At 38.6% G+C, this 17,339-nt stretch overlaps 1 protein-coding gene across 5 annotated transcripts in view; it reads right to left on the reverse strand.

Annotated features, from left to right (window-relative positions):
* The window catches only part of CFAP54 (cilia and flagella associated protein 54), a 307,349-nt gene that overhangs the window by 91,945 nt on the left and 198,065 nt on the right, over positions 1-17,339 (reverse strand). For all 5 annotated transcript variants that reach the window (XM_086712592.1, XM_086712589.1, XM_086712590.1 and 2 more), the window contains 4 exons: positions 12,116-12,323; positions 9,926-10,005; positions 7,896-8,065; positions 523-628 (listed from right to left, as the gene is read on the reverse strand). In XM_086712592.1, coding sequence (XP_086568718.1) covers positions 523-628; positions 7,896-8,065; positions 9,926-10,005; positions 12,116-12,323 — 564 coding nt within the window. The remainder of the gene's footprint in view (positions 1-522; positions 629-7,895; positions 8,066-9,925; positions 10,006-12,115; positions 12,324-17,339) is intronic.

Here is a 17,339-nt window from a genome sequence, read left to right on the forward strand (position 1 = left end):
AAAATCCAATAAAATTTCAAAGAATTTGTGACACCAGTTGTCAAAGAGATTTCAGAGCTTAAAATGTGGAAGAATCTAACTATGAGAAATCCAGGGTAGGAAATAACACAGGTATCTACTGATGATGCCAAAGTAAAAAATTCAAAAGTGAAATCAGGAGCAAAATAAAGTGAAACAACTTTATTTGCTAAAGAAATCAGATCTCGAATACTGGAAAAATGTATCTGGTGGGACCTCAGTGATTATTACATTCAGTTCCATCAGCTCACAAATGAGATTTAAATTAAACTTAAAATTTTTAATCAAAGAATGTTTTAAAGTTTAAGGGACTTGCCTAAGGTATATGCCAATAAAAAAAGGGCATAAAATGGGGCTTGAACATTTGTCTCCTTACTCTGAATCCAGTGTTTTCTCTACTTTATGCCTTTATTTCATCCAAGTAATTAGACACTTTCTTAGCATGCCAACAGTTATTATATAGTAAGTATTGTAAAGATAGACATTAATTAAATTCATACATACAGAAGCTCCCAGAGAGATGGAATTCTCTGTGTCATCTTGTACTACCTTCTTTTTAAAAAGTTTTGAATCCTGGAGAAGTCTAAGTGTAGAAAATACTATTGCAGCACTAAAATAGAAAATATATTTTAAACCTTATTAGTTCTGGCAATCTCATTAATAAAATGAGCACATAAGTATTTTATATGTATCAGAATGTAATTCTCCACTTTTTGAGGTCATAGAACTTTGTTACTTAAGGCTGTACACTTGGAAACTCTTAAGCTAAATTATTACTTACTCAGTGTCTAGCAGAACCAGAAGGCAAACATACTAAGTTAAGAAAACAGAAGCCAGGAGATAGGAATTGTCCTTATTTCCTGTTGCTTCATACATTTGTCTGCACTTCAAACGATCATATTCTCCTCCTCTATAGAATGATAAAATTGTAACTGATGTCACACTTCTTCAAAATGTCTTAATGTATATCAAGAGGCTTCTAAAAATCTATTCCAAAATGAAATTCAAAATGCAGAACAATCTATATACCTGAAAATGCTTATCGTAACATTATTATATAACATGGAAAGACTGGGTGGAAGCCAAATGGACAATATACCCATCTATCTAAGCTCTCACTTGAATAGTTAATAGACAACAACATTTAACAGGTGTTATGAGTTGAATTGTGTCCCCTCAAAATAAAAATTGTGTTGATGTCCTAATCCTCAGTACCTCAGAATGGTAGTATTGTGAAGTAATCAAGTTAAAATGAGGCCACTTGGGTGGACCCTATCCCAATATGACTGCTGTCCCTATAAAAAAGGAAAATTTGGAGAGACAGACATGCACAGAGGGAAGGTGACATGCAGACACACGGGGAAAAGACAGGCATGCCTAGAGTGGTGCCTTTATAAACCAACAAATGCCAAGGACTGCTGGCAAATACCAGAAGCTACAAGAAGCAAGGCAGGCTTCTCCTCTAGAGCCTTCAGATAGAACATGGCCCAAGAACATTGATTTTAGAGCATAGACTCCAGAACTGTGTGAGACAATAAAATTCTGTTGTTTGAAGCCACTGAGTTTTTGGTGCTCTGTTAGAACTAGGAAACTGATAGAACAGGTTAAAAGCAGATCCCCTGGCTTCTTCCTCCTCTGCCAAACCCGTTCCTCTTTCTTCGTCTTCCAACACAGAAGCAGAGCCCAGAATTGCTACTGTTACCTCACCGACTCACATTCTATGTTCTATCCATCAGTAAGTTCTGTCAGCCTCGCCTTCAAAACACAGATACCAGCCAGGTGAGGTGGTGAGGTGCTCCTCACCTCCTCCAGTGCTAGCACTTTCATCCACGCCACCATCCTCTCCAGGCTGCGTGACTGGGAGCTTCCTGACCAGCCTCCCGCTCTGGCTCGTGTTCCTGCAGCCCTGTTCTCCACACAGCAGTCACAGCGACCTCATCAAGAGGTAAATCAGATCAAACCATTTTCCTCCATATACGTTCCAGAGGCCTCCCGTGTCCCTGGACCGTGGGTCAGTTAGGTTTCTGGTCTAGTATAGGTCAGCTTTATCCATGTCCAGCATGCTTCTGGGGAGGTATAGTCTCTGCTTGTAGGGTCCTAGAGTGTGTACATATGCTCAACGTTTAAATTTTATTTTTAAATCTTCTTTTTTGTCAACTTGTTGTATTAAAAGCTGAAAACATTGTGCCAACACACACACTCTGCCAAGAGACTTTCTCTCTTTTCTTTTTTTTCTCCAGAATCCTTTAAAAAACAATAACTGGTATTTACCGAGTGTTTACCACCTGTCGGGTGCTGTGTTAAGTGCTTTGGGTGAATTAGTTTACTCAATCCCCTCCACAATCCTACAAGCATTATCATCACAATTTTAATCCTACTATTATCATCACTATTTTATACATTAGGAAATGGAGACAGAAATGTTAAATGACTTGCCTAAGATGACACAACTAGAAAGAAGGGGGCGGGATTAGAACCCAGGCAGCTGGCTCCCGTGCCTGCCCTCTTAACTGTTGCCTATAGCATGACCTCGGTCTTTCCACAGTTCTAATAAGTTTGGTTTTGTTTATTTTTGTACAGTTATTGGTGCCATGTTTATGACTGATACGTACTCATTGTTGACTGTACCTTTTATCCATGCAAAGGCTCTCTTTGTCCACTTTAATGCCTCTTGCCTTACATTCCACTTAGCAGACATCATGAAATGGGATCATTGTAAAGATTGAATGAGCTATTTATTCTTTCATTTGTTCAAAAATACACACACATAGGAGGACCTCCTATGGGCAAGGAACAAATCTAGGGGCTATGGATACAGTCCCTGCCCTCATAGAATTGGTACTCTAGTAAGAGTGGGGTGAACTTATTAGCAAATAGGAGTGCTTACCAAATAGACCACGCTCAATACATGCGAGCTGTTCTCACTAGGTAGACCGAGTAGGCCAGGGAATATGAGGGGTAACCAAATTGATTTTTTTTCTAAGTTAGTAACCAGAATATAAAGCTTTCTGCGATTATTGAATTTTAAATTCCCAAGATGCTACTGACTTGTTAAAATGGTTTAGATATTTGTAGAATATTTCCTAAGGTATTGTTCGTGACTATATAACTTAAATGTTTTTCTTTAAAATAAAACTAAACAAACAAGCAAGAAATCAACACAAAATGTGACACAGATTCAGTACGTGTATAGGAATGAAAATTCCTCTCCCTGACACCCCTCCCCACTCAAGGATCCTTAAGAGTTTCTAAGGCACCTTGGTTACTGAGCAGCCTTCAAGGCTAGCACAGGATGGCCAGTAGAGGGCCCTGGAAGGAGACAGAGGTGCCCATCCCACCCTTCTGATTGCGAAGACGAAATTCTGACTTCAAGCCAAATGAGGTATGAGGTTTGGGATCTTGCTAACCCCAAAACTTAATGAATAAAACATAAACGGTACTAGTGTGTCCTAATCCACCTGGCACTGCATAGATGCAAAATGGAAAGTTTCTAGTCTGTGCTCCACCGCAGAGACAGAAAGAGTAGGATCACTCACTATAAACACTCTAAAATCCCCAAGGAAGGAAGTTTCATTCTGACACAAAATTAAAAGGCTCAAATGGTATCCCATTTAGACACTAAATTAAATAGAAAGGAAAACTTATTTAAAAAAAAAAAAGGCAGGACTCTGAGAGAGGCAGCCCTAAAAGAAGCAGAAATACAGTTTGAATAACTTTGATCCCATTTACTTCTTATTAACATTCATGACAAAAATGGTCAGTTTGTTCTCATAAAATCCATGCAGCTCACTCTACCTGTCACCCTGGGGAATGTGCCTTTCAATTTCCTTGACACATAATTTTATTAGAAGTATCATAAAATGTCAAGCTAACCATCATTTGGGAAAGGGACTATCCAACACTCTCAGCAGCGCACAAACAGAAGCTCGTGGGGGGTAAAGTTCACATAGGAGAAACTCATTCATCTTGACAGTAGGCTTCCCCAAATGACAACTCTGCTGCAAAAAGGCAACAACATCAAAGTTTTTGCAGGTTTTGTCCCAAGGGTCAGGTTCATGTATTTAAAATAGGAGTGATTCTGATATACTTGCACATCATTTGCATATGTCTATCTGGTCTTCAAATTAAAGTTCTATTATGACACTACTTTCTGTGGCCATTTTGTAATTTTTAGTTTCTTGTTTCCTTCTTCCTCCCTAAAGAAATAAAAAATCACTCATATCCTCCATGCCCTCATGCAGAGGGCAGGGGGATGAATGAAGGTAAGTGGTAAATATTTTCTAGGGCTGCTGGTGATCCCTGAAACAGTTTGGAGAAAAGAGTTCTACATTCTTCTACAGGAAATCATATAGTCACATATTTTGTAGATAGAGAGGGAGATGATGTATTTCTATATATACAAATCATATACTTTCTATAAGAAATCACATAGTAAAGTTTCCTTGTCTTCAAACTTCAAGAGGGAAGATGATATATTATTATGCTAATTCTATTTACCATTAATCAGCTACCACTGTATTCTGAAAGATAGCTATAAATATAACCATACATTATTTTTTAATATAACAATACTCTAAATCAGTGTGTCTCAAGCTTTTTTTTTCCCTCTCAGCACTCATTTATACCCTTAAAAATTATTGAGAATTCCCAGACTTCCATCAATACTTATCATATTAGAACTTAAGCTGACAAATTTTTAACTCTGCTAATATTTATTAATTCATTTTAAAATACAAACAATAAACCCATTACATGTTAACATCAATAATGCATTTTTATTAAGACAGCTATATTTTCCAAACAACAACAAAAATTAGCAAGAAGAATGCCATTATTTTGTATTTTTGCAAATCTCTTTAATGTCTGGCTTAATAAGAGAAAATCTACCTAATAGAAGACTTTCATATCTCCTTCTTTTGTCTGCTATGACATATTGGTGGGTTTTTTTAATATTTATTTTTGAGAGAGAGAGAGAGAGAGAGGGAACAAGTGGGGGAGGGGAAGATAGCAAAGGGGACAGAGGATGCGAAGCTGGTTCCTCCCCACTGAGGCAGGGCCCAAACTCATGAACTGTGAGATCACAACTTGAGCCGAAATCAGATGCTTAACCAACTGAGCCGCCCAGGTGCCTCAAGTTATGACATACTGTTTTGGTTGAAGTATATGAAGACTAGGTCTCACAGAGGTAGTTGTTGGAAATAGAAAGAGTATTATATTCTCTTAAAACAATTGTGAATATTCTTTGATACTACACCAAAATGTGACAAGTGGTAGTTTCTTAAAAGTTTCTTGCACTGTGAAAGCTAATACCACACACTGATGCTATTTTCCTACTCTGGTACATTAAAACCTATCGGTCTATCTTGTTAACCAGGATTTTGGAACAATATCCACTGGTGATTTGGAATATAACAACTCCCTGAGTTATGCAAACCCCCTTAATGTTGAAACATTTCATTATACAGTTTAAAAAAAAATGATGCTTGTTAATATTAATGACTCCCAATCTCATCAGAACTATGTAAGCATTAGAAAACTGTCAAGCTCATGGTAACAAATAGAAATTTTCCAAAATTCTAATTTCCCTGAAAAAGTTCAGATTTTATCATTAGCAACAGATACTATTAGTTGTTTGCCTTAGAAGTGGCATGTTCATTTTGCTCATTTTCAATAAAATGCCTGTCAAACACCCAAGTCTGAAAAACCAGTTTGTCAGTTGCCTTTTGGAATAAAAATGGTGTTCTGTGAAAATAACTGCTTGTTTAGCTCTCATTTAATCACATATGTGTTCTTCCCCAAGACAACCACCAGACTTTGATATGCAGCAAAGATGCTTTAGGAGTATTTCCCATTTAATATTCCCACAGAATATTAAAAATATATTCAAGGATGGAGATTTATAAATGTAATAGGTTTTACTGGTTCATCAAAAGCATTAACTGGATTTTTATTTTATTTCATTTTTTTTTAACTGCAAGCACGCAGCAGTAAGGAGTGTAATGGCCACTAGTAATACTGTTTGGGGCCACTGCTGTGATTCACAGCAAGAGGCCAGAAGTTTTCCTATCATTGCTCTTGAAGCATCAGTGAAAATAAGAACACGATGAAGATGATGAATGACATCTTAGTCTTGTTGTAAAAATAGTTCTGACCTTACAGACCCCCTGAAAGGGTCTTGGAATCACCCCCTAGAAATCTGGAAACCACATTTTGAGAATCACTGCTCCAAAATGGACTAGACGGATTTTCCTCACTGTTTAGAAACCACAAAAATTATAAATTTCCAAAAATCTATACTGCTCTAGCATAAAATCAAATTTAGATGTGGTTAATCATGGCATGGTCTTTGGTCAAGGCTCACACTGATGAGATGATTACGTGTTTCCCATCAAAGCAAAGGGAAATTTCTGCTGAACTGATTTCCCCTTTGCACAAGCCATAGGTGGGCTTCTCTTTTTTCTCACAGCTCTACCTAAGAAAGCGTCTGGGTTTTCTTATCTGCCTGCCCAGATGTGGGGCAGGAGAAGGGGGGAGCGGTAGGGCTTGAAAGCTGTCAGCCATCAAACATCAAACTGTAGTCATACTCTTTATTACGACCGCACCATTTTACAATGATAGCCCTCCACCTCCCCCTGCCTCTACTCCTAGTATCTCCATAACACGTATCACTTTTGACCACACTATACAATTTACTCATTTACTATGTTTACAGTTTACTGTCAGCCTATTTATTATCTATTGTAAGCTCCACTGAGGGTAGGCCTGTTTTCAATATTGTTGAATTGTATCTATCAGTACTATCTAACAGTATCTATCAGTACTGTGAGTGTCTATCAGTACTGGGATATTGATTTCTCTCAAAAACTAGGAACCATGACTAGCATATTGTAGGTGCCCCCAAATTATTTTTTGACTGTAACTAATGAATGGAAGATAATAAGTCTGTGCATTATTCAAAGAATCATTTCTGAAATGTCACAGGGCCTCATCATAGAGCTATTTATTGCAAATGATATGAGAAGGTTTTGAAAATATAGGTCCATGTGGTTTTACTATCCCACTTACTTGTTTATATATCTTTCAGCATATGGATATGGAAACTATTTCCATTCCCCTCTGTATCCTCAGTGTCTAGATAAGAGCCGAACGATGCAGTGGTTAATGGATACTGGTTGGGTTAATGAATGAATCAATGAACAGGTGAAATGAAAGGTCTGATACTAACAGTTGTATCATATTTAAATAATTATCCACTTAAAACAGTTTCTTAAATGGTTCAGCAAAACATAGTTCAGAAAATGTTACTCTTTAATAATAGAGCTTGTTTTTAATATTAACTCTATTGGAATTAAAGTTTTAAAAATAAAAACATAAATAAATACATAAGCAAAGCTCTGTTAATTTGTTCATTCTTTATATGTTGTAAAACATCCTAGGGGCTCCTGGATGGCACAGTTAGTTGAGCATCCAACTCTTGATTTAGGCTCAGGTCATGATCTCACGGTTCGTGAGTTTGAGCCCCTCATTGGGCTCTGCACTGAATGCACAGAGCCTGCTAGAGATTCTCTCTCACTCTCTCTCTCTCTCTCTCTCTCTCTCTCTCTCTCTCTCTCTCTCTCTCCCTCCCTCCCTCCCTCCCTCCCCCTCTTCAAAATAAATAAATAAACTTAAAAAAAAATCCTAGCTTATGCTTTAATAAAGTAATTGCTTTGTTTAGAACTGTAGTTTTAAGTGTAATAATATATGAAACTCCCCTGAATAATAAAACACAAGCATGCCCTATTAATATTGGAATTGATAAAACTTACACACAGGCTAGGTATATTTGACAAATTAGGGTGAGGAAGAAATTCTCCTCTGTGCTTGAAGAGACTCACCTGTATGCGGCCCGGTGTCTTTGCAGGGCAATTGCAGCCAGCTGAAGCCTGGCCTCTACCACAATCTCCAACTCACCAGCAGAACACTGGGACAGGTCCTTGTGGCCTGGATGCTCCATCTCTGACACAAGGAAGTTTAGCCTGTCCTCAGCTTCTGTCAGTAAAGCTGACTAAAGAAAGAATACCACACAATCACATAAGTTTAGAGATAATACAAATAATATCTCATTCCTATTTATCAGGTGTTTTTCATGTACTAAGAAAATAACCTTGAACGGAAGACCAAATAGGAAATTTGCACATAATCATCAGAGAAGAGAGCTCAGTGAACAGGAAAAAGGCAACAGAAAACAAAAAGGAGAGTAATGGCAAGAGTAAGCATGTACAACAGTTACCCTCTATTGTGTGCTCAGCCAGCGCTCATTATTCATAGTACTTAAACTGTTCCATAAAGTTGCTACAAACACTAAATTAGCAAATACTGAAGCATTGCTCGTAGAGGAAATACAGGAATAAGTTCCTGCTGGCCTCTGGTCACGATATTTTTGCCAACTGATCTACATATAACTTTGTTTAATGTGCGTTTATATTTAAAGACACATTATTTGGGGCGCCTGGGTGGCGCAGTCGGTTAAGCGTCCGACTTCAGCCAGGTCACGATCTCGCGGTCCGTGAGTTCGAGCCCCGCGTCAGGCTCTGGGCTGATGGCTCGGAGCCTGGAGCCTGTTTCCGATTCTGTGTCTCCCTCTCTCTCTGCCCCTCCCCCGTTCATGCTCTGTCTCTCTCTGTCTCAAAAATAAAAAACGTTGAAAAAAAAATTTTTAAAGACACATTATTTAATATATACTGTAAAGTCATTAACCTTGAACTCATAGCTAATAGCTTTAAAACTCATGCCTGACTAAAGCTTTTATTGCATTAGCGTGGATTATGCATTTAGTCATAAAGCACATCACAGCCTTCTTAGGAATTTAGTATTCTTAGGAATAATAAACAGCATTTCAGTGCTACACTTAGGGGCCATTTCAAATAGTGAAATCACCAATAAAAAGCACAAAAATTCAAAAAACATGGCGATGCATAGACCATGGAAAGGACTCTTATTTACAGTATGAGAGTGGAAACAAAAAGTCAGAGAATTGCCTTGTCCAGCGCAGCTAGGAATGTATGAGTGTGTGCTGGGCAACTGAAATTTTTCTATGCTCTGTGATGTTCACAAATGACCACAAAAAAGAGCCATGAGTATTGATTTTGGAGTTACAAATAAATTTTAGCACATAGGCTAGTTAGCAAATACTGAATCTGTGAATAATGAGGATTGACTGTATTTCAAGTTAAGCTATGATCACCTAACTGGTAATGTGAAGATAATGAGATTTTATAGCAGACAATCAATAGTAAATACCAACCCAGCATGGCAAAGGAGAAAAGGACCAACAAATCCTTCAAAAAACAGGTCTCTAAAAACTTGTTTGTACAGAGTGGTACACATTTTACAAGGACTACTAGGGCAACTGAGTATAATGGCTAAGAACGTGATCTGCATTTCATTAGATGCATGACATTAAGGAATTTTTTTCTGCCTAAGCCTCAATTTTCTCACGGTTCAGCACAACATAGTTCAAAAATGATTAATACCTACATCCCAGAGTTGTAAAAATTAATCATGCAAAGTGCCTGTCACGTAGTAAGCACTGAATAAATGGTAGCTGTTTGTGTTGCTGTTGTCATCACTATTATTATTAGGAAATGAGAAACAGGGAATGGAATACTCAAATCCCATCAAATAATGAATCATATTTTCCACAGTGCCTTAATCATATTTGTAAAGTCAAAGTCTGACAATCTCTGGGTATCTAATTTTCTCACGAGGAGTAGACTCTGTCTCTGGCCCCAATCCATGCTTATGCAAGAAAAGCTACTCAGTCTCCCAAGAGCAAACACAACCCTGAAAGTGAGCCTATCCAGGACCTCATAGTGGACATTTTGGTAACCAGTTTCATATGATTTGAAAAAATTTCCAAACTTACCTTTATTGTGCTAAGTGTGAAGTCACCTTTAATTTTTGCAAACTGACCAAATGAGATTCCCTCGTCCTTTAAACATAATTCTATAAAGACACAAAATTTTTGAAGAACCAAGAATATCTGTGGTTAGTTTAAATATTTATTCTAGTTTATAAAACTCATAATTAGTTGGGAAACTATCCATAAATTTCATATTTAAAAAAACCCACCATGATAATTAGAAACATATTGTTCTATCAAATGGTCCTTAAATATCATATATTCAAAGGCTGAGGATGATTTTTACAACAAATCAGATAATTCTGAAAGTATCTTGAGGATTCTTGGTGATGTTCTTTAAATTATTGGCCACTGATATAGAGTAATGGTTCCTCCTCTGGGATCACAGGACGCCTTAAGGTCCCCAAGGTATTTTGGGTCTCCCAGATATTTATAATATTTCAATAAGATCTCCTTGGAAATGTCAGTAGTTCTACTGATTTGCATAAGCCCCTCACACTAAGAGCAGAGAGTGAGAGTATTTAGAACATCAAAATCCACAATTCTCAAGTATCTCAAAAACCCACAATCCAAAGCCTGTCATTCTGAGCAGGAGGAACCGAGATAATTTAGATCACAGACTCTGCCTGCTATAGTAAAACTGAACTTCTAGACTACAGAGGAGAGGGGGTAAAAACCCCCACAAATCATTATTTGACTAGGAATTCCTGCAAAAAATACCCACCTAAAGAGACTAAGTTTGTCAAGGGGTAAGAGGAAGTCCAAAATAGCATGGAATTGAACACATCTGACTTCCTTCTTCTTCCAACTACTACCTACTTGGCTCTTCTCCTAAATTAAAGGGCTCTGGAGCAAACAGCTGAGTATGAAAGAGGGCTTGAGAATTGGGAAAGACCCAGCAGAAAGACCTCGGGCTGGGTTTTCTCCCCTAAAAGAGAAAGTGAGAGAGAGACAAAGATCAAAAATAAATGCCTGGAGATTGGCATGGAAGAACGCTGGGATGCATTTCAGAACATGAGAGATCCTAGGAAGAGTTTGATCCACACTGTCCTCCTGCTCTCTCTGCTTCTCAGTGACTTTGGTGATTCTCTGTGTGGCCCCTCCCAGATAATGACCTGCTCCTCCTCCTGGAAAACTGAATAACAAACTCTGTTTTTAATGGCCACCATCCTCTTATCTGTTGACCTCATCATACCCGAATAATAATAAAAGTTACATTTTAAAACAGAGTCAATATTACTCTGATATCCAAACAGGACAAAGATACTTCAAGAAATGAAAACTACAGAACCATACTTATTATGAATAAGGATATAAAAACCTTCAACAAAATACTAGCAAACAGAATCCAACAACATATAAAAGGAATTTATACACCATGACTAAATGCGAGATAGCCCAAGAATGCAAGGTTGGCTTAAACACTCAAAAATCAATTAATGTTGTAAACCGTATCAATGGAATAAAAACCAAAAAACATGGAAGCATCTTAATAGATGCAGGAAAAGCACCTAATAAAATCCAGCACCTTTTTATGACAAAATCACTCAACAAACCACGAATAAAAAGGACAGTTCCTCACCTGATAAAGAACATCAATGAAGAATCCAGTTAACACCATACTTAACAGTGAAAAACAATTAATCTTAGGGCAATATCCAATACAGTTGAGAAATACTTACCTATGACCTATAAATCCTATCCATGGGTATCTCATCCCATAGAAATAGATACTACATGATAAGAATATGTAGCACTTCAGCCCTATTCCTAGAAAAAAAGTGAATGTGCAGCAATAGTGGGATGGTTGAACAAGCCGCGAGATATTCAGCATAGAACACGGCACAACCAGAATAGCAGAACAAACAAAGCAGTTGCCTTAAAGTGGTTTTAGTGAAGCTTTTATGCATAAAAAACATAAGATGCAGAAAAATGTAAAATATATCATTTTATAAATAAATGATGAATCCTATTTTGTATGTATATATATGAAAAAGTGTATGAATACTGATATATGTGGACAGAAATGGATATGCATATACCTAACATAGGCACATATGTGTGTCATTAAGTGTGCTTAGAGAACAATATGGAAGAATGTATACTAGATTGTTCATATGGATTATTGGGAGTGGAGTGGGAATAGTTGGGGAAAGAGGAGAAAGAGAAGTCAAAAATGAAACAAAACATTACCTTTCAAGTTTTGAAAGTTTGCTCTACTCTTCTCAGAGACAAGTCCATGGTAGATTGTTTTCACTGAAATTTCTGGGACACAATTTATTGTTGCAGCCACACTTATTAAAAAGTAGGCTTTAATGAAAGAAAACTTATTTAGGAGATGTGGTTGGCCAACTGTGACCAGAATTAGAGGCAATCCTTTACTTATTAATTCATCAAGTGCCTTAAAAAATGAAACAAAAAAAAGGCAAATCAGTAAAGTATTGTTTTCAGTTATTATTAGTTTTCATCCCTTTTTGCATTCCTCGTTTGGTGTTGGATGAAGGAATACACTATACACATGAGGTACCTACCATACATGGCAGGTCTATTTCAAGAGATGTACACTGTCAGATGTACCCCAGCAGTTCTGAGTGCTTCTGCCTTTCCCCACCGGTTTGTGATCTGTGCCTCAATAGCCCAGCCCTGCCACAGAAAGAGAATAAACCTGGTGCTGAGAGCAAGGGAGGGGACATCTCATTAAAACAGAGAACCCACAAGAGTTCATCAGCCAGGCACACTTGTCTGCTCTGTTTTAGCATGAGTGAATTAGAGGTACTGGGACAGGAGCAGGAGAATGGGTACACAAGCATGCTACCCACCCAGTTTAGATTCCGTGCTCAATCATTAGATCTCGCCCATGTACACCCTCAATTCCCTGGCCCTGTCCTTTGCATATATACTTCCTTGGCACAACCACAGCCCTGGTAAAATCCAGTGTTGAACCTTCTTTAGGTGTGCACCCTGCCACGGAAGAAGGTTGGAGAAAATCATGCAGTCTGACTAAGTGGTCCCACTTGAAGTTCCTGACCAAACCTCAGTGCTGCCTGGTCATCGTCCTACTCCTTCTCTCCTAGACAACCAATTTCATGCTCTTTTTGCTTCTAAATTCTCACCCTTCCTCCCCGATGTTCCTACCAGCTAATGACCTTGCTTCCTCTACTTAACAGAGAAAACTGAGGCGGCCAAAGTAGTGTATATAGACCCTATAGCTCCATTTCTCCCACCTACCCAAGCATCCTGCCACTTAGGCCACTGATCCTTTCTGCACTGGTCTACTCAGCCATTCTCTCTTACATCATAAATGTCCTCTTGCCACAGACATTCTTATCAGCACATAGCCATACTGTCTTCTCCTCCATCTTAAAAAACAAAAACTGTTTATGCCCTGACTACCCTTTCCAGCTACTGTCCAAATTCTCACTTTCCTTTAGAGCAATGATCTAAAGAATTGTCAATATTCCAATTTCTCTCCTTTCATTTGCTTTTATTTTTTTTTTTCCTTTCATTTGCACCCACTCCTCTCCTACACTGAAACTCTTTGGCCAAGGTCACCAGTGGCCTACACTTGCCTTAAACCAGTGTTCCATTCTTAGTCCTCATATGCCATGTTACTTTTAATCTAAGACATCATTATCTTATATACCACTTAAATTGTCACATGCCCTCAACCATAAAATGCATTCTAATTTCAGAGCTATTAAATGTGAAAAAAAGATGCATGTTTTTGACTTAGTGATTTATGGTGCTTGATTCATCTGCAAAATATGGCACTATTAATCACTTCCTTTTTAAAAAATTGTTTTTAATGTTTATTTATTTTTGAGAGGAAGAGAGAGACAGAGTGTGAGCAGGGGAAGGGTTAGAGAGAGACAGAGACACAGAATCCAAAGCAGGCTCCAGACTCTGAGCTGTCAGCAGAGAGCCTGATGTGGGGATTGAACTCATGAACCACAATATCATGACCTGAGCTGAAGTCAGACACTTAACTGACTGAGCCACCCAGGCATCCGAATCACTTCCTCTTTTGAAAATGTTTCTCTTAGCTTAGAAGAGAAGTGACTTCTCTTAGAAGTCACCACATTCTCTTGGTTTCTTTCCTATACTGTTGGTCATTCCTTTTCAGTCTTTGTTGGTTCCTCTTCTTTTCCCATTTTTTTTTTAATTTTTTTTCAACGTTTTTTATTTATTTTTGGGACAGAGAGAGACAGAGCATGAACGGGGGAGGGGCAGAGAGAGAGGGAGACACAGAATCGGAAACAGGCTCCAGGCTCCGAGCCATCAGCCTGGAGCCTGATGCGGGGCTCGAACTCACGGACCGCGAGATCGTGTCCTGGCTGAAGTCGGACGCTTAACCGACTGTGCCACCCAGGCGCCCCATTTTCCCATATTTTTTTAAGTTCATTTATTTATTTTGAGAGAGGCAGAGAGAGAGAGCGAGAGAGAGAGCGGAGGGGCAGAGAGAGAAAGAGAGAGGAGGAGCAGAAGTGGGGGGGAGGATCAGAGAGAGAGAGAGAGAGAGAATCTGAAGCAGGCTCAGCACTGTCAGCGTGTAGCTCAACATGGGGCTCGAACTCACAACCATGAGATGACCTGAGTCGAAATCAAGAGTCAGAGACTTAACCCATCTGAGCCACCCAGTCACCCCTCCTGTATTTTCAGCATTGGAGTGTCCCACGTCTTGGTCCTTTTCCCTCTCTTTACTCGCTCCCCTTAGATTATCTGAAACAGACTCATGGTTTTAGTTTCATCTAAATGCAGATGAAATCCTGCGATTTTCTCTCCAGCTCCAATCTCTCTTCTGAAGTCAAATCAGCTTCTGACTCAAATAGTCCATTTGGATATTTAAGAGATACCTCAAACTCAACATGTCCAAAACTGTATTCCTAGTTACCTCACAACCACACACACACACACACACACACACACACACACACACACATATACACACACACACTAAAATATGACTGAGGTTGACAGCACTGGAACAGTAGTTAGCACACAGTAGGCTCAACAGATCAGCTAAAACAGGTAGATTAGGCCACAGCCCCGCTCTAAACCTTCCAGTGGCTCCCCATTTTGTTCAGAGGAAGAAGCAAAGTTACAAAGGCCCAATAAGGCCCTTCTCAAACTGGCCCCATTACCTCTCTGATGCTGTTTCCTACTGCTTCCCCATCATTCACACGGCTCTGGTCACACTGACAAAGATGTCCCCCACCAAGCCCTGCCCTAACGCCTTTGCATTCATTGTACCCTCTTCCTAGATGGCTCTTTTTCCAGATGTCCTAAACTTGTACCTTTACCTGTTCACAAATGTTTCCTCAGTGAGGACTAACCTGATTACCTGATTTAAAATTACAACTCCTTAACCTAGTCCCATGATCCCAATCCCCTTTATGTGCTGCTGGGTTTATTTTCTCCCTAGCATGGATCACCTTCTAACTTACCATATAATTTACTTAAGTATAATCTTTACTTATACATCATGTTTCTTATTAGTTTTTTTCCCCTAAAATACAAGCTTCCTGATGACTTGGGAGTTTGTCTGTTGCTGACTAATGTATTTATTTGACAACACCAGAAGAGTGCCTTGCACACAACAGACTCTTATTAAAAATTGTTGAATTAATAATATTTGCTGATTAATAATCTCAGATGCGGGGGCTATATATTCTAGAAAAGAGGGAAACTATTTGCCTTATATGAATTACAAAGAAAAAACCTCAGTGTTTGGGAGAGTCTGAAGCAATAGTGGCAGTGGAGAGATCTGTTGTTCATTCTCCCATCCTAACATCTTCTAAAGGCTGAAAATCGGGGCGCCTGGGTGGCGCAGTCGGTTAAGCGTCCGACTTCAGCCAGGTCACGATCTCGCGCTCTGTGAGTTCGAGCCCCGCGTCGGGCTCTGGGCTGATGGCTCAGAGCCTGGAGCCTGTTTCCAATTCTGTGTCTCCCTCTCTCTCTGCCCCTCCCCCGTTCATGCTCTGTCTCTCTCTGTCCCAAAAATAAATAAATGTTGAAAAAAAAAAAAAAATTTAAAGGCTGAAAATCAATACATGCAGAAGAGCCAGACATGGAACAGTGCCGAGCCCGAGCGTGCAACAGTGTGCTAGGAACATGGTTGGCATTCTCTAGGGAAGAAACTTCAGATTGGTTGTGGGTGTAGGGCAGAGGAGAAGGTTTCTCTTCTCTTTTTTTCTCCATAGCAAATAGCGTCTTAATGAGTCTTGACAATTACACACAAACACTTGAGGATCAAAAGAAGAGTAATTAGTAATGCTATTTAATACTCCTTTCTCTCCCTCTATAGAGAAAATATAAAGTGTAATCTGAAGAGTCTTCAGCAGATCAACAGTTCTGTTTTAATTAATTAGCTAACAGAAATCAGTTTTCCATTATACTGTCAGTCTCTTTTTGTTTAAAAAGAAATGATCAGATAGACATTCCTTTTGGGGAAGTGTTTTTTGGATGCCTTGGAGTTTATGACTGGGAAGAAATATTCTTAAACATTTGAAGGTCTTGGAACACTGAAGCGAAATATGAATATGTGTGCGTATCTTCCTGATACCAATTCTTTCATTTCAGGCAAGTTGCTTATAAATCAAAACAAATTTTAAGGGAAAACAATGAATCATCTGAAGCATAATTAAAAGTGAAGTTTGTGGGATAACATGAACACTAATGGGAAAGTAGTAAGATTACATTTAATAAAAGGAGAGGATATATTTCCTATCAAAGTTATGGAAGACGAAACTAAAGCAATTTTGCGTAAATGACTCTCAACATTATTTAATAAAAATAGCTTACTTAATGAAACAGAATGTTGTTTCCTAGCATTTAAAAAAATTAAAACTACATGCAGCTGTCTCTCTGCACTATCACCTGGTTGTGTGAACCCTTTAGGGGTCTGTAGCCCCCTTACCAATGGCTGCACTACTACTCTCCTGCCCTAACACTTTCTAGTGGTCAGACTGACAATACTCCTGAGATTTTAAAAAATGATTTCAAGATATTTAAATGCTACACAACATGGATGGAGCTAGAGCATATTATGGTAAGCGGAGTAGGTCAGTCAGAGAAAGACAAATACCATATGATCTCAATAATATGCGGAATTTAAGAAACAAAACAGATGAACATAGAGGGAAAAAAAGAGAGAGGCAAACCTTGAAACAGACTCGTAACTACGGAGAACAAACTGAGGGTTGCTGGAGGCGGTAGGGGGATGGGAGATATAGGCGATGGGTATTAAGGAGGGCACTTATGATGAGCACTAGGTATGGTATGTAAGTGATGAATCACTAAATTCTACTCCTGAAACTAATATTATACTATATGTTAACTAGCTAGAATTTAAATAAAAACTTGAAACAAACAAAAAGATATTTAAATGCTACTAGGTTGTCAAAAGCTTAAACCCCAA

The sequence above is a fragment of the Puma concolor genome, chromosome B4 (assembly GCF_028749965.1).
Source record: "Puma concolor isolate L17-30 chromosome B4, mPumCon1.1.hap2, whole genome shotgun sequence".
In the NCBI taxonomy this organism is placed as follows: domain Eukaryota; kingdom Metazoa; phylum Chordata; class Mammalia; order Carnivora; family Felidae; genus Puma; species Puma concolor.